Genomic DNA, 18,802 nt, shown 5'->3' on the forward strand with positions numbered 1-18,802 from the left:
CTAAGTCGCTTCAGTCGTGTCCGACTCTGTGCGACCCCAGAGACGGCAGCCCACCAGGCTCCCCCATCCCTGGAATTCTCCAGGCAAGAACACTGGAGTGGGTTGCCATTTCCTTCTCCAATGCATGAAAGTGAAAAGTGAAAGTGAAGTCACTCAGTCCTGTCTGACTCTTAGCGACCCCATGGACTGTAACCTACCAGGCTCCTCCGTCCAGGGAATTTTCCAGGCAAGAGTACTGGAGTGGGGTGCCATTGCCTTCTACGTGATCTCTACTAGGTTGAGCTAATTTGGCATAATTCTATGTCAAAAAGCAGAATTTTGGTTCATGAGGGGAAAGAGAAGCAAGGTTTAGAACAATTAAATAAATGCCCATTCCAAGTGTAAGCTTCAGGTAGTTCATAATTTTTCTTTAATAGTATTTTTTGTAATCTTTGTGTAATGAATTGTGAAATTCTTGACTTGGATATTTTAAAGGATTCTTTGTGTAATTATTTTTTTGTTGTTGCAATTTCATATTTTTAAGAAGTTGTATGCCAAGTCTTAAGCACTTTATTTAAAAAATCTGCCCAAGAACAAATTCTACCATAAATAAGCCTGCATGGAAATACTGCTGCTGTGTGATTTCAGTGTCAGAAGTCTCAGCTGCTGTGAGAGAGCAGCCTTGGAAATTAGGGAGTTGACATAATTCCTTAGTAGATTTGTTAACAGTAAAAAATGAATATCAGAAATTATGGGGACTTCCCCAGTGGTCCAGCAGTTACGAATCTGCTTTCCAATGCAGGGGTCACGGGTTTGATTCTTGGTTTGTGGAATTAAGATCCCACATGCTGTGTGATGCGGCCAAAAGAAAAATAAAGAATGCTATTAGCATTTCCTAAAGTTTAATTTTTATTTTTGAATGAAGTTAGCATACGGATGAAAGATTATGTGGACTTGTTAAGATGAAATATTTAATGGAGTCTGTCTCAAAAATAAAGATTTATCAATTGTTAAAATTTTTTTTAATGATTTTTAAAATTAATTTATTTTTTCCATGCTTAATGAATGTTCAACTTTGGTAAATAAGTTGTAGCACCAGTATATAATGTTTAAGATATGTTGCCTTCATTTTAATATATCACATCTTTTAACACTATAGGCTTCCTTTGAAACAATCTGATTTTAGAAATCATCTTCCTAAAATGTTCTTTTTTAACAGAAAAAGTTACGCCGATCACAACATGCTCGCAAGGAGACGGAGTTCTTACGGCTCAAGCGGACCAGACTGGGCCTGGACGACTTTGAGTCTCTGAAAGTTATAGGAAGGGGAGCGTTTGGAGAGGTGCGCTGCTTTTCTAAAGTCGCTGCTGTTGAAAATATGTATCTTAAGATAGTAGCTTCATATGTAAGTAGTGTAATGTGTTAAAAGGTGTATTAAAGTAGCTGTGTTTTAATAGAATTTCTAAAATAACCAGCAACAGCAAATTACAGCACTGCTTTCTTTAAAGGAGCCTACCTTTCACCCCTAAATAAGTAGCAGTGACTGAAGTTGGTGCTATGAATTTTACATTCAAGGTGCGGCTGGTCCAGAAGAAAGATACAGGCCATATCTATGCAATGAAGATATTGAGAAAAGCTGATATGCTTGAGAAAGAGCAGGTAAGAGTTCTTTAGCACATGTAACCAAAGGAACATCTGCTGGCGAGGTGTTAGAGTAAGTGTTAAAACTGAGACTTTTTTTTTTTTTTTTAACTGGGACTTTTAAGAAAGAGAAACCTACACATCTTACTATTTAATTGATTTTTGATGTCTTGGTAGCCTGTTTCATTGTTTCTCTCTGGTTAAAGTTTCTTCCAAATTCATAATCTAGCTTATGTGTTCAGGCTGTCATAACAAAATATCGCAGACTGGGTGACTTAAACAACAGAAATTTCTTTTCTCGTAGCTCTGGAAGCTGGAAGTCCAGGAGCAAGGCAGGGTGTCGTTGCTGGTGAGACCTTTCTTCCTGGCCTGCACACAGCAGCCTTCTCACCAAGTGCCCACATAGCCTTTCCTTGGTGTGTGCAGAGGGCAGAGAGTGACCCCCTGGGGTCTCTTCTTATAAGAACACTATCCCTCCCTGCTTATGGCCTCACTAAACCTACCTCCTTAGAGGACCCCGTCTCCAAATCCAGTCACAGTGGGGGTTAGTGCATCACCATAGGAATTTTCAGGGAGAACACGAGCCTTCAGTTCACAGTAAAATACCTTCTTCTCTGACTTCACTAAAAATAAAGGACAGTTCTCAGCACTCTCCGTCCCTATTACCCATCAGATAAGCAAACCAGTCTCCTAAGAATTTGCTGATTTTATTACACATATTTCAAAATCTGTAAAGGGCCCCTTTTGATGGTAAAAGGGCCCCCTTGGATGGTAAAAGATGTGCCTGCAATGCAGGAGACCCAAGTTTGATCCCTGAGTTAGGAAGATCCCCTTAAGAAGGGAATGGCTACCCACTCTCATATTCTTGCCTGGAGAATTCCATGGACAGAGGAGCCTGGCGGGCTACAATTCGTGGGTTACAGAGTCAGAGACGACTGAATGACTAACACTCTAACACTCAAATTCTATAACCCCTCCAATTTTGTACTCCTGAGCTCTCTCCATCTTTCCTGTGACTTGGTGCAATTTTGGGGTGACCATGAATCTGAAGACATCGATTATTGTTGTTGTTCTATTATTTTATGCATCCAGCTGAGTAGACATTGTTAGAACCCTGAGTGAATACATATGCTAGTGAAAGACTCAACAGTGTGAGGGTGCAGAGGGAGATGGTACCTCCCTGGACGTAAAGCTGAACTGCACTGTTAGTCCCACCTAAACTAACTTTGTTATCATAACAGTATGATATTGATTTTTCATTTAAATATGGCCCAATTGAATTTTCACTGCATTATTTCACTTTATTTCTGTTCCATTCATTCAACAAGTATTTATTAGGTGCCTACAATGTGTCAAATACTATTCTAGGTTCTGGAAATACAGTGATTAACAGGCAAAATCTGAATCTTATTCACTGACAGTTGTGGGGAAAATGAGCAGACAGCTGTTTGAAATAGTCATGTCTGCCGAGCACTATGAAGACAGACTTTACAAAAGGATAAAGTGATGCAGATGACCTGGCTTTAAGAGAAAGAATTAGATGAGGGAAGGTCCTCTGCAAAGAGAATATTGACGAGAAAGAGTGAGACCTAATGATCAGGTAGAACGAAGATCCAGAGGCCCTGCAGCAAAAAGAATCTTGGTCTGTTCAGAGATGGAAAGAAGCCACTGTGGCTAGAATTCAGGGAGGGGAAGAGTGGTGGGAGATGAAGCGGGAGGGGGAGGCAGGGAGCAGATCACACAGAGCCTTGATGGTTGAGAAACGGTGTGTGGGTCCCCCTCCAGAAGCAGTGGGAAGTCACTCTTTTGCTTGAATGAGAACTGACATCTCTGCTGGATGCTTGGCAAAGATGGATCAGCCCCTTAGCTTGCAGGCAGGACAAACATGAGTTGGAGCCGGGAGAACACTTGAGAGACTGTAGCCATGCCAGCCAGGATGTGATTGTGACTTACACAACGGTGCATGCTTGCTCAGTTGCTTCAGGCGTGTCCGACTCTGTGCAACCCTGTGGACTGTAGCCCGCCAGGCTCCTCTGTCCATGGGATTCTCCAGGCAAGAATACGGGAGTGGGTTGCGTTCCCTCCAGGGGATCTTCCCAACCCAGGGATGGAACCTGAGTCTCTTATGTCTACTGCACTGACAGGCAGGTTCTTTACCCCTAGCACCACCTGGGAAGCCCTGTACAACAGTATAGGATTACAACAATAAAGTGGAAGAGAAGTCACAGACGAAGTGTATGACCTCTTGGAAGAGCCAGCAGGATTTTCTGTGTCGTACTCTATACTGGGAGTGAGAGGAGGGGCAAGGATAGTGAGAAAAGAGGGAAGAACCAAGGATAATTCCCAGAGTTGTACCTGGGAATGGGATGCTTCATGGTGTCGTTTTCTAATGTAGAGAAGACAGGGAAAGCAGGTCGTTTCTGACCACTCACTCTCCAGGAAGACAGGACTCTCTGCAGACAGCCTGCTTTCAGGATGAGAAGGTGACAGGAACGTCCAGAGATGCGGTGACAGGGGTTTTGTTGAACACAGGCTGATCTACAAGGAAAAGGTTAGAAGGCAAGGGAGGTCAGATATTGAGATGTGTTAGAGAATTACAGATAATGATGGAAATAAACATCTGGGTTAAGATGTAGAGCCTCCAAGATTAGGAGATAAACAGGAAACTTCTAACTAAGCCATATGGGATTAGTCCTGGATTGAGTTTTAGAGAAAAGACTAAAGGCAGAAGTGAGTTCTAGCCTGTAGTCTTTAGGTAACTGGCCACATGTGGCTGCTGAGCTTGAGTGTAGCTAGTCTGAACTGAAATATGCTGTGAAAAGGAAAATGCCCTACCAAATTTTGAAGACTTGGTGTCCCCTCCGTCAAAAAAAGAGTATAAATAAATACCTCAATGATTTATATGTTGATTACATGCTGAAATGATAACATTTTGGATATATGGGGGTTACAAAAACTACATTGTTCAAAATAATTCCACCCGTTTCTTTTTATCTTTTGTGTGGCTACTAGAAAACTTAAAATGACATGCGTGGTTTGCATTTATTTCTGTTGGACAGCCCTGGTCTAGAATTTTTGCAGGAGAATCTTCACTGTAGTCCGACATCAAATCAAATCTCTTTTGCACTTTGGGGTTGTTTTTTTCTATATATAAGTTAATTTGCTTTTGTCACCATTGAATTTCATTTTAGAAAATGTTTTTCCCACTTAATTCTAATATATTATTAAGTTTTTATCACTCTGCAAAATTAAATAGCAACTTATCTCTCCACTTTACTGGTGGCTCAGACAGTAAAGCATCTGCCCGCAATGCGTGAAACCTAGGTTCGATCCCTGGCTTGGGAAGATCCCCTGGAGAAGGAAATGGCAACCCACTCCAGTATTCTTGCCTGGAGAATTCCATGAACATAAGAACCTGACAGGCTACAGTCCTTGGGGTCGCAAAGAGTCGGACACGACTGAAGCGACTAACATATGTCCCCACTGTTGTGGTTCCAGATTACTGTGGATGACATTTCCTCTGCTTTAGAAACCTAGGTCCATTTTGAAAACATACCTGTAATCTGGCTTTAAGATACTTAAAAATGATTAATCAAGCCAAGTGTATGATGTAGTTGTTTATCTTGACAACACCAGAGGCAGCACCAGAGTTCATTTTTCCTTTACCATCTCAAAATGCTTTGTAAAAGGTGGCAGGTAGGAATTTCAATACAATTTTTCACTTTATGAAACAGATCCAAAGAAATTTTAAGTTTTTTGATGCCAGAAAACAAGTTTTTAATGTTTATTTTTGTGCTTTGATTTTTATCTTAGAGCATTTACTGTATCAGACCATAATACAGTAACCTCAGTTATTTTAAGCAGAGCATATCTTGTTATAAAGAAAAGGTTTACAAAATCTGTATCCTCATATGCTTTAGGCCAGAGTTCATAATGGCACACAATGAAAATAGCAAAAGCATAAAATCAAATTATTCTATTGTTGATTAATATTTGAAGAAAGAATGTATAAATGTATCAGTGGGCAAATGTCGGAAAATTAACTGTACCAACCCCAACCACTCAGTTTGTTCACTGAGTGAACAAATCACTCAGTTCATAAAGTTTTTCAGTCTCCAAAATGTTCATTTAATAGTAACTGTAGTAATTATGTGTCTGGCAAAAGTCAGTAGCAAAATCTCAAAAAGTTATGTAAGAATTTACTGTAGATCATGTTTATGGATATTATAAAGGTTTATTATAACAAAATAATATAAAATTATTGTAAATGTTTCAACTTCTTAAAACAACCTAATAGTTAAAGGCTAAGTCAGGCCCTTTGTTGGACTAGTAACAATTAAAAATAGTTTGTTGAGGACCCTGACTTTGTCATACCAATCTATAGGGCATTGCTCACTACTTAACTTTTAATAAAAGTCAGACCAGGACCCTAAATTTATATGACAAAGCCAAGATCCTTGGTTAGGTGGAGATTCTGGTTAGAAAATCTTTAGACTAATCATTTTTCTACCTCAAAAGTCTCAGCTTCAAAAAAAAAAAAAAAGTCTCAGCTTCCTTTTGTGATCCCGCCTTTTCAGACCTGAAGATATCAACTAAAATAAACTGTTTCCTGAATTTCTCCATATCTAATGAGAATATGGTAATTGTTAAGAAGTAAGCTTGAAAAATGTGTAACATATTACAATTATTTTTTCAAAATACATTCATCCAGGTGGCCCATATCCGAGCAGAAAGAGATATTTTGGTAGAAGCAGATGGTGCTTGGGTGGTGAAGATGTTTTACAGTTTTCAAGACAAGAGGAACCTTTATCTAATCATGGAATTTCTCCCTGGAGGTAAAAGCAAATGTAATAGCAATGACAGGCCAACACAAGCACATCTTTATATCTAGCTATGATTTTATTGATTATGTATGTCAGTAAGCTAGGGATATTTCATACCTCTGGCTCTGAGGTTTTACACAGTCATAATTTTCTAATCATTCCTCCCATAATAATACTAATTTGAACCACAAATCAGATTGTTTTGAAGAAATGATAAAGCTGGCACATTTTGAATATTATCATTCTGTTTAATATATATAATTTTTTAGATCTTTGCAAGTCTAGAGTTGAGAACAAGTCCCCAAAGAAGAAGACAGACAGCCCAGTGGGCAAATGATAGGTGGGGTGAGGAGGAGACCTCTGGTTGGTCCACAAATAGATAAGAAAGCGTTCAGCTTTCATATTCAGGGAAGTGCAAATTAAAACAAGAATGAGATTCCATTTCACACTCAACCATCTGATTGGTAGAAACATTAATAGTCTGATTGTGGGGGAAACCTGGCCTCTCCTCTGTGCAGAAGAATCTCTGACTCTTAGGGAGAGCAGTTCAGAGATGCCAGGAAAGTTAAAGAGGCGTGTGTCCTACAGTCTGGGGTTCTTCCCCACATGTGCACAGGAGGCCTCATGGCAGCATTGTCATAGAGTGAAACCCTAGATGCAAGATGACTGTCCATCAGTAGAAGAATGGATAAATAAAACATGGCATAATTATGTCATGAAATACTTTACGGTAGTTAAAAGTCAGGAGCTGTATTTGATTCAACAGTAAGATCTCAGAAACCAAGAGAAATAAAGCAAGCTGTGGAATTATATGTACAGTTGATATCACTTATGTAATTTTAAAAACCATAAAAAAGGACTCTGAATTCATAGATTAATATATATGCATCTGAAAACATTTCAAAAATAAGCTGGAAGAACACACACCAAAGCAAATCCATGATGATGGCAACTCAGCAAAAAGAGGAAGGGGACTAGAATGGAAACAGAGGATAAAGAATCTGCGTGGTATTTTTTTTTTTAAAGACTTGAAGCATCATGAAAAAATATTAACAGTTGTCAATTCTGAGTTGTAAATTTATGAGTGTTTCTTCTTTGTCCCTTGTAAAAGAGCAAAATTTCTTGGGAACAAGAATGCCCAGAAGTGACCCTTTTGGTGGGATAATGACTTACCTTTGTTAGTCCAAAGAGTGCTGAGTGCTTTTGAAACTTAAATTTGAAAGGATATATCCCATTTCCAGATGCGCTTACACGCATTCATTTTCCCGGTTTGATATATTTTCCTCAGCAACTTATTTCTGGATGTTGAGTGGTAGATACTACATCATTATCAGTTTTGCTCTGATTTGATTTCAGATACTTTGTACCTTAAAACCATTACATGTCATGAAACTTTTCCTTATGCAGTGAGACTTTTTATTTGGCCCTAGAGATGGTTGGAAGTACTCTGGGTAGATCATGAAATGCAGAAATGAGGCTTAAGTTGTGTATTACAAAGACATCTTTTACAAAACATTCCCTCTTTTGAGGCGTTACTAATACAGGGTACTTACTCTCATTTACTTAGGTGACATGATGACATTGCTAATGAAGAAGGATACTTTGACAGAAGAGGAAACACAGTTCTACATTTCAGAGACTGTTCTGGCAATAGATGCGATCCACCAGTTGGGTTTCATCCATCGAGATATTAAACCAGACAACCTTTTGTTAGATGCCAAGGCATGTGAATAAACTGGTGAATTACTAGGTCACTGATTGTTTTATGCTGTAATAGAGGTGATTTTGTGATTGGAAATGGGCAACTGCAATTTATATGACTGCTAACCTACATTATTTCATAAACTGGTACAATAGGAGAGAGCCCTTGAAATGAAATGACCTCAAGGGAAAATTGGCTGTCTTTTTATTATCTTCCATTTTCTTCTTAAAATAATCAACATCAAATATTGGTAATTTTGCACTTCACCTGTAGGAGTTCTAAGCTAAGAATTTTTATGATTGCATTTAGAAGAAGAGTTTTAAATAAACCTTTTGTCTCTAATGATTTAATGAGGTTTTTTCCTTTTTTTCCTTAGGGTCATGTAAAATTATCTGATTTCGGTTTGTGCACGGGATTAAAGAAGGCTCATAGGACTGAATTCTACAGAAATCTTACCCACAACCCACCAAGTGACTTCTGTAAGTAGGATTTTTTTTCGAGTTAAAGTAGTCCAGCTGGTTTAATCCAGGACTGTTGAGAACTGGAGCTTCTCTCCTTCTCCTCAACCCTTAAACTGGTGTGTTTTCAATGCATGTATGTGAATTTGTGTTTTGGTAAGAGTTTTCCCCTCATAATTACAATTCTGTCTCATTGAAATTAGCATTCCAGAACATGAACTCAAAGAGGAAAGCAGAAACATGGAAGAAAAATAGGAGACAACTGGTAAGTAGCCACATTTGGAAGAAAGAATTTTGTGCCCTGGTCCTAAAATCTCATTTGGTATTTGTTTTATAATTTAGAGCTTCACAATAATTAGTTCTTACTTCCTAGCAGTGATAGAGCTTGTTCTGAAATAGTATAGCTTTCTTAATTTTTCTGTAACATTTCCATGCCTGTAAAGGAAAATGCCACTTTTATATTTTATGATTTCACTTCAGAGTATTTTATCAAGCATATCTATGATTATGTATTTGTCTGTTTACCAGTACTAACACTTTCTATAAAACTCACCGAGATGAGTGTGTGTGCATGCTAAGTCACTTCAGTCTTGACTTAGTGCTCTGACTTGGTGCTCTTGTCCTGACTTAGTGCTTAATGCTCTTGACTTAGTTGCTCTGTGCAACCATATAGACTGTAGCCTGCCAGGCTCCTCTGTCCATGGGATTCTCCAGTATTGGAGTGGGTTGCCATGCCCTCCTCCAGGGGATCTCCCAACCCAGGAATCGAACCTGTGTCTTTTGCATCTACTTGCATTGGCAGGTGGGTTTCTTTACTGCTAGCACCACCTGGGAGATGAGTGTAAATTGTAGTAAATGCTGAGTGATTTTCATGTTTCCATTTTCCCTTCCTGTCCTGATAGAACAAATATCAGTCAGCATAAGTAAGGTTATTGTGTGTTTCTGAGAACTTTATAGACAAAGTAAACATAAGGTTTGTTGTCATGTTAACAGTGTTACAATAAAATAGAATTGAAAAGCAGACTTTACTGCAAATAAACTTAATGACTCCTTTAATGCCCAGCAGCACTGTCTGTTTTTAACACTGGAAGCTTTCTCCTCCATTACTTAGCAAATATTAGAATCATTTGTCCCTTTTCCTCTTTCCTTTTATCCTGTGAACATTGTCAAGGTCACGAATGTGCCTTTTGACTTTAATCTCCTAACTTCTTGTATAATGCCTGGAGCTTATCGACAGATATCTATAAATATTTGTTAAATTCTGCCAAGTGATGAAGAGAAACTTACTCAGCAGTCCCTCAGGAAGGTAAACAGACTGAAAGGCAAGAGTCTGGTACCCTCTCAAAGCAAATAAAATGACCTTTGCATTGCTGAACTCATTCTCTCATTAGCCCAAGTAAACTTTTTGTGCTTGTAAAACATTTTGGTGTTTTAAAGTTTTCAAAAATATTTTTTAAATGTTTTGAGCTCTGCATTAATGACAGAATATTCCTTCTACTTTTAAGTCTATCACTTCTAGATCAGATTTTATGATTGAGAAAAGAATTGCAGTATTTCCTACTTTTAAAGGGAAATATGAATACTGCCTAAAACTATGGTGGAAATTCTGTACCCCCCCAATTACAGAGTATTCACAATCATTACTCATGTGCAGGTTTTACTGTTCTTGTGACCATCATCATGACTTACATCAGTGTTTTCCAGTGAAGAAATAGAGCAGACTCTTGGTGTTTGGGGCAGGAAATTCCTTTAGAGCCTACATGCCCCACCACTAAATGCCAATCATGTCCTTCCCCAGATCACAGAAATGTCAAAATCTGCTGTTACACATTTTCAAATGGCCCCTAGAGTACTGCCTATAATAGAAAATTGCTGCCTTAAAGTTTTTGTAAGATTTTATATGAATTAAGAATGAAAACCTGCATTGCTTTCTAATAGATAAGCAGTGCCCTGGAAATGAGTTTATAATGAAAATACCTGATGTTTATATGGGAGGCTGTGGTTTACAGACACATTCCTTTGCTTGTTTCATCCTTGTACCCACTCTGTTAGGGCAGGAATTATTAGTCCAGTTTTATGTAAGCAGAAGTTAAGGCTCAAAAAGGCTGAATAACTTGCCCGAGAGCGAGTATTGAGTGGAGAAGCCAGGCCGACTGAACACAACCTTTTTATTCTTTTTTGGACTGGATTTAGGACTGAATACATAAATAACTTAGTTGAGCTCTTTAGGAACAGAAATCATGTCTTAACATATTATCTGACTCCATGCCTGTCACTAAGCCTTACACATGATAAAATGCAAAACACATATTAGATTCAAAATTAACTTCTGTATATTTTGGTTTTTCCAGTAGTGAGCCATACTCAGATCTTTCAAAAATATATATATATATATATATATATATATATATATATATATATATATATATATATATATATAGAGGACACTGGTTTGACAAGCTGTTCCTTTGCAGGCATATTCAACAGTTGGGACACCAGATTACATTGCTCCGGAAGTATTCATGCAGACTGGTTACAACAAATTGTGTGACTGGTGGTCTTTGGGAGTAATTATGTATGAAATGCTAATAGGTATGTTTTATTATTCATTTATGCACATACCATATAAATCAGAGTACCACTGATTGAACATACTGTAGATATTATGGGCTAAAATATCTGAACTTGTTAAGCTGATTTCTGGCATCCCCCAATGTTAAATACACGATGATAAATATCAGTGAGCTCTCTAGAGATCCTGTGTCAGGAAGGGGGCATTTAACCAGAATTCCCAGGTATCTAAATTGTATCTGCCTGACCTTTTAGATGAAAGAGGGGCAATGCTTTAAATCCTTTATTTTGTTGACTTTATAAGCCATTTTATTATAAATGGGTAAATGGTGATTTTTTTTTATTGTTAAGTAGAGCACTCAGGGCTGTTTAGTTTTTTTGTGACATGTAGATAGGAGGTACAGCAAATTTGATCATAAAGGCTAATGAAACCTTATTTCCTGTGATACATAGGATATCCACCTTTCTGCTCTGAAACACCTCAAGAAACATACAGGAAAGTGATGAACTGGAAAGAAACTCTGGTATTTCCTCCAGAGGTGCCTATATCTGAGAAAGCCAAGGACTTAATTCTTAGGTTAGTAGTTAAATCTCTTAAAGAGGTTATGGTATCATAAGGCCTCACTGGGACCTAAAAGATTAAATTGCCTATTTCAGTTTTGTGGGAAGAAAAAGACTATCACTGATCTATACAGTCAAAGGACTCGGTAAAGAAAAGGCATTTTGGCTTTTTTTTTTAATGCAGATTCTTAAAAGGTAATATGCAGGACAAAGAAAAAGAGTTAAGAAGAGGGAAGAATTTTGGTGCAGTGTTTGATGTTCAAAACAAAATGTTACAACAATAAACAAACGTGAACTCAAAAAAAAAAAAGAAGAAGAGGGAAGAAGTCTTATATTATTTCAAAGGTCACTCCTGTTGGATTACAGTGACTTTATCCCCTAAAGAGAAAGGGAAAATAAATTCTTAGTAGCAGTTCACATCACAAAAGTCTATGTAAGAAAAACACCAATACAGTATATTAACACATATATATGGAATTTAGAAAGATGGTAACGATGACACTATATGTGAGACAGCAAAAGAGACAGATGTAAAGAACAGACTTTTGGACTCAGTGGGAGAAGGTGAGGGTGAGATGATTTGAGAGAATAGCAATGAAACATGTATATTATCATATGTGAAACAGATCGCCAGTCCAGGTTTGATGCATGAGACAGGGTGCCCAGGCCTGGTGCACTGGGATGACCCTGAGGGGTGGGATGGGGAGGGAGGTGGGAGGGGGGTTCAGGATGGGGAACTCATGGCTGATTCATGTGAATGCATGGCAAAACCACTACAATATTGTAAAGTAATTAGCCCCCACTTAAAGAAAAAAAGTCTATGTATGAAACCTTTTCTAAGCAAAAGAGTCCATTCTTCTTCTCAACTAAGATGAAGTGTTTAGGTTCTATTGTGGATTCCTAGAAGGAATATGAATTGGGACAATCTATGGGAACAGCCAGTTGGTAGCATCCTATTAAAAAAAAAAAAATCTTTAAACTGTCTTTGACCTTTGACCCAGTAATTCTACTTCTAGGAATTTTGCATATGCAGATAATCAGATGTGTGTAAAGATTTAGGGTATATTGTGTTATCTTGATACTGTTTTTAGTAATGAAAAATTGAAAATCATCTAAGTGGCAATGGTGGACTAGCTAAATAAATTGTAGTGTTTCCATGTGTAAACTTTAGAAAACAAATGTATAGAAAAATAGTTGAATGACTTTAGGAAATGTTCTGAGTATGTTAAGTGAAAAAAAACAATAATGGAAACTCCTTATCAACACCATAGTTTTGAAATTATAGTAAAAGACTGGAAGGAAGTGGCCTCAAACTGTTTGCAATAGTTATATCTGAATAATGCAGTTATAGATGATTTCTATTTTTCCTCACATTTCTCACAATAGAGTTAACTTCAGTAAAAAGAAAAAAAAGATGAAATGTTTGAAATAATGCAGAGTACTTAAGATGTAGTCTGCATATTATAATTTCTCTGTTTCCATTTTCTAGGTTTTGTATTGATTCTGAAAATAGAATTGGGAATAGTGGAGTAGAAGAAATAAAAAGTCATCCTTTTTTTGAAGGTGTCGACTGGGGGCACATCAGGTATATTTACAGGCTTTGAGTGGGATAAGGCCGTGTGAGTGAAAACTTTCTACTAGATTTGGTGATTAATTTATCTCTGATTCTGATAGATTAAATACAAGAGGTAACCTTGTGGTCATGTGATAAATTTGTGTTTTCTGGATGATATAAATGCGTGAGACTGCAGTGGCTATAGCTGAATAACTCATTTTATGTAACATCCACTTTAAGAAACAACCACATACTGGGGCCCTGTTTAGATTTTGACACGCAAAGTTACATGATGAAGGCTGTTAGCGCAACAAAGATGTAATTACATTTAACACTGTATAACTATTTTTGTCCTCTCATATTCTATACTGTGTCTCCTTTATTAATTTTGAAGAATATACAGTCCCTCTTATAAACACTGTGAAAGTGAAAGTCGCTCAGTCGCGTCCAACTCTTTGCAAACCCATGCACTATACAGTCCATGGAATTCTCCAGGCCAGAATACGGGACTGGGTAACTTTTCCCTTCTCCAGGACATCATCCCAACCCAGGGATCCAACCCAGGTCTCCCGCATTGTGAGAGAAGTTAAATAATGCAGGTAACTTTGAAGAAATGGTTTAGAGTTGTTTGTTGTGAGCACTGGCCTTTATTCATTTTGTGGCCAAACTGTCTTCAGCAGTTCTGGTCTCTCCCCAGCACAGCAACAGTTCAGAAACAAATCTGATTGTGCCATTTCCCTCCTTCTCTTTGCACTTAGAGAGTGATACTGGGGGTCCTTCCCTGCTTTTCAGGGTCTTGGGGTGTGATTCTTGCCTCATCTGTGGAAGCTGCGTCTTGTGTGGTTTCTGCCCCACTCCTTCCACCCTAGGGCATTGTCATTTGCTCTTCATTCTGACGAAAATGCTCTTCACCTCTCTGGCCTCCCTGCCCTCAGCCCTGCCTCACCTAGGCTCGCCAGCCCCCCTTTCCACTTTCAAGACAGCTCAGTGTCCCTTCACTGGAGCTTCTGCCATGTGCTAGACACGCTACCTGATTCTGGAGTAGGTCTATTTGGGGGGCTGTTTACTATATGTCCAGCACTGTTGTAAGTACTTTATGCACATTTCTCATCTTATCCTCATAATAAGCCTTGTTATTATCCCCATCTTACAAATGAGAAAACTAAGTCACAGAGAAGTAATTTGCCTTACTGGTGCCTCAGCCGGTAAGTGATCTGGCTAGAACTGAATCCAGGCAGTGTGATTCCGGAGTCCTGACTCTAAACCGCCACACTGTATTTTACTGTCCATGTGTCATCTCATTGAGCAGAACTATTACATGATTCCCCCTTGTTACAGTTGAAAGAATGCTTATAGACTAGCAGTCCAGTCTCCTGGTTTTATATGAGGGAAGGGTCACAATGTCTAAGGTCATTCTAATCATTACTAGAGATTAGATCTCAGGGCACCAGAGTTTATATTTTTTTACACTAAACTAATATAAATTTATTAAGTTAGTACATTAAGTGTAAATAGGTTAGAATAATTCTGGGGAAAATATAAATGTGTTTTTACACAATTTTGTACACTTATCACCTACTCGATCAATAAGTGCTTGCTGAAAAAATAGAAGCAATAAAAATTGATGAATTTCCTAAACTATTTTTAGCATGATACAAAAACATTTTCATGACTTACTATTTTTTTAACCTAATGACCCCAGTTCCCTTAAAATTTATATGACTGAGAAGCTTTTGGATTCAGATTTCATCACAAACATGTAGTCCCTTCACCGTTTGAGCCCCTCATTTTCCCAGATGACTTGATTTATCAAGTGGTGGATCCTCTACTAGAAGAATTCTATTCCTAAATTAATTAGGTTGGATTCTGGTCTCCACAATGTTTAAGGTACTTTATAGAATGATAAAAATTTTTAAATAAAATTCTCTGTTCTCCTTTCCCTTTCATTAACTATTGTTATTCCTCTTTTAAAAAAAAACAGCATGAGAAAGTCTTGATATAAAGAAATAAAAATTCCAAGTAAATGATAATATTTTAATAAGAAAATTCTGCTCAGTTATGAAATCCACTTAACTTCAGAAATTTCAGATCCATAATAAATTTCCTTGGCTCTTCTAATATCTATAGAACAGCATGAAGAATTTGCAAGTACAATTAAGCTTTGGAAAACTGAGTTCAAGAAAACTTAACCATGGTTACTGAATACTATTTTACAGGGAAAGGCCAGCAGCAATCCCTATAGAAATCAAAAGCATTGACGATACATCAAATTTCGATGACTTTCCTGAATCTGATATTTTACAACCAGGTAAGATATTCTCACAGTTAACCACATTTAAAAGACTATGAAAGTGATAACATATTTCATTAATGAAATTCCTTTGGTCTTGGTTAATTTTTCTATCTTTCCAGTGCCAAACACCACGGAACCGGACTACAAATCCAAAGACTGGGTTTTTCTCAATTATACCTATAAAAGATTTGAAGGGTTGACTCAGCGTGGCTCCATCCCCACCTACATGAAGGCTGGGAAATTATGAATGAAGATCACGTGGGCTTACAACCAAGAGAACTCAGGTAGCCGCATCACCAGGCTTGCTTGGCGTAGGTAACAATACACTGAAATACTCCTGACGACGGTGGTGCTTCTGACTACAAGAGGAAATTCTACAGGCTTAGGATTTCGAAGACTACTACAGGAATTGGTTGGCAGTGCCAGCTGGCTTTTTTCTTTTTTTAATATTATTTTTGTTAACTTTATTATATGAAGGTACTGGAATAAAAGAGATGTACATCCCTTTCTAACTGCACTGCCTACACGCGTATTAAGGTCCATTCCGCCTGTGTGTGCCGTGGCTTTGTACTGTAACACCTCTAATCAATTCAGGAGAAACACATATCATTTAAAGCAACGTAGGTTAACCTGTAGGTAACACTGCAGTATTGGCTGTTTTACTGCACACCTTATGGGTCTAGATAATCGATAAAAGCCATCTTCCATAGCTGGTATCAGAACACTTGCCCTATTGGTTTGGACATCTATAGAATATATATGAAGACAATTTCTGTAATGGTTTTAAGGCATTTTAAAAAGGAAATACACTGGGTTATTTAAAAAATAAAGTTTATCATCATGTTATTACACAAACTCCACAGGAGGGAGTAACAACTTTTGAATAAGGAGGAAGTTGAAGAGCTTCACTCAAGCACTCCACTAATATATTTACTTTGCATTCAGAAATACTGATGACCTTTATACATGTATTCTGTATACTCATAGGGAGATGTACTGTATCATATAAAATGTAAAGTTGCTTTTCTTGTGACAAGAGGACTTCTTTTTTAATAAGAGGACATGGCATTATTTTAATTTGATTATGGTGAGTTGAATTGAAGAAATGACCATGAAGGCTGCTTGTAGAACTACTAGTGTATTTTTATTAAACTATTTTTTTAAACGTCAAACTTCTGATCATGTAAATGAACTTGTAGAGAACAAAGAGCTATTTACTTTGGTTTTCTAGAAAGTTGTTACATATCATGGCTGGTTAACTTTTATTTGTTTTGATGAAAATTTTTCCTTTGATAGTACTTGTATTATTGTGCCATTATTTTCTTATACTCCAGATGTACCAAAGATCCTGAACAGAGTGGATGTTCACAACTATGGGGGATTTTACTGTCCTGCGGGAATGCTGTCTTCAGATCTTTGATGGAGGCCAGCTCATTCAAGGGCCCTACTGTTCATGTTTAGCTCCATCACTGTGGTTACTGTAAACGGAATTAACGAAGTAAATGCAGGCCAAGGGGCTTGTGATTAGAGGATGGGGGAGGTGATGTCAGCAGCAAATTCTTTGGGTATTCCCCCAAGAATGAGATAGTTTTTTCCAGCTCAACATTTTCATTTTAAAATAACTCTCTGAGGTTTTGGCTTCATCAGTAACAGTGGAGGAGTATTAGTTTATCAAAGAATGGCCTAATGTTTGTCTTAACTGTTAACTAGTAGAATTTCTTTTTTAGATACAATAGTTATCACTGTTACGAATGATCTGTGATCAGAATCTAAAATGATAATTTATTTGTATAGATGTTCTTCTAGTGGAGAAGAATTGCATAGGACCATTATGCAGATATACAAAAGCTTTTATAAATGTTCCTGCTTCTAGGGAGCTCCATGGTGTTTCAATAAGGCCATTCTGTTCCTTTTTTCTTCCTGCCCTGTTCTCCCCTTCCCTTTCCTCCTTTTCCTTCCTTTCCCTCCCCACACCTTGCTTCCTTCCTCCCTCCCCTATCCCTCCTAGGATTTGTTTGATACTTATTATGTGTTCACCTAATAGTTCATCTCCATTTTTCTTATCTGGAACATGTGACCAAGTATCTAGGAGAGAGGACTATTAAAACTTTGGGGTTATCTCCTTTTGCCTAGCTCTTGTTTTTCTAATTACAACTGCCTCTAATTTTAAAAACTCTCTAACTTACATTTAGTTTTATGAGATTTTTCTCACCCCCCCTCCCCCACTGTTTTTTTTAAAAAGGATGTTTTGCTAGTGTGAATGGGTAAGATACAAGGAAATTGCAACATACTCTGGTTCTACTATGGTAACTATTCTAGTATTAAAAAATTTCATTAATTCAAGTGAGAGAGAGATTTATATAAAGGAGCTGAATTACCTAAGTTTACCTTTTAACTGAATAAGAATAGAGCATTTTAGTTTCCATTTCCTTCATTCTTATTAATAGGAAGAACTTGGGGATAGTTATGGTTTCTTGGCAGCAGAAGGGCAGTTATGAAAGTTTACCTTGTTAAGATACTCATTTTTCCCTGGAGTTGAGTGATTCATAATCTTTGGAGTTCCCTCCTCATCAAAAGCATTTCTTAAGTGCCTATCTAAAAGCAATTAAAGACTGTGTCTGCCCTTTGGAAGCTAAGAATTTGATTCATAAAGCAAATTAGCTAGATAATTTGCAAAGTACCCTTGAGCTTGAATTTTCTCTATTATATACTTCCCATATTTCAGGTGAACCATTTAAATGACAAAACCCTATCTAATCAACAGAGCATAATGACATTTTCTTTAAATTAGACTCTATTTTGAATTAAAGAGTTTTGTTATAAACTGTGTGTTTTTGGTTTTTCTAAGTATATAGAAAGCTTGTATAATTCAGATTTGTTGATTTCCTGATTTAATGTAGACTTTGACTTTTTTTATTAAAAAACCTTTGTATTAAAGCAAGTTATGTTTTTTTTTCTTTTATGCTTTTCTTATTAACATAGCTTTAAATGTTTAAATTTATTGAAGCATAGTGCTATCTGAGAATAGGAAATTTCTTATCAACCTTTACTGAATGGAATATATATCTGATTTAATAAGCTATTAGTTGAATGGAAAATAACAAGTATGGAATATTCAAAACTGGTTGCTTAGGGTTAAGATAGGGTCTCATTTATTTCTGTAATAATATACTTTTTCTGTTTTTTTTAAACACCTGTTATCTTTGTGTAGATCTGTAA

General features: G+C 37.2%; 1 protein-coding gene across 2 annotated transcripts in view; it reads left to right on the plus strand.

The window, feature by feature from the left end:
• Positions 1–18,524, plus strand: part of STK38L (serine/threonine kinase 38 like) — an 80,909-nt gene extending 62,385 nt beyond the window's left edge. For both annotated transcript variants that reach the window (XM_043881191.1, XM_043881190.1), the window contains 11 exons: positions 1,199–1,321; positions 1,555–1,638; positions 6,332–6,455; positions 8,011–8,165; positions 8,522–8,624; positions 8,807–8,868; positions 11,078–11,195; positions 11,628–11,751; positions 13,225–13,320; positions 15,507–15,598; positions 15,703–18,524. In XM_043881191.1, the coding sequence (XP_043737126.1) occupies positions 1,199–1,321; positions 1,555–1,638; positions 6,332–6,455; positions 8,011–8,165; positions 8,522–8,624; positions 8,807–8,868; positions 11,078–11,195; positions 11,628–11,751; positions 13,225–13,320; positions 15,507–15,598; positions 15,703–15,830 (1,209 nt within the window). In that variant the 3' untranslated portion in view covers positions 15,831–18,524. The remainder of the gene's footprint in view (positions 1–1,198; positions 1,322–1,554; positions 1,639–6,331; positions 6,456–8,010; positions 8,166–8,521; positions 8,625–8,806; positions 8,869–11,077; positions 11,196–11,627; positions 11,752–13,224; positions 13,321–15,506; positions 15,599–15,702) is intronic.
• Positions 18,525–18,802: the final 278 nt, after the last annotated feature.

This window comes from Cervus elaphus, chromosome 22, assembly GCF_910594005.1.
Source record: "Cervus elaphus chromosome 22, mCerEla1.1, whole genome shotgun sequence".
NCBI lineage: Eukaryota > Metazoa > Chordata > Mammalia > Artiodactyla > Cervidae > Cervus > Cervus elaphus.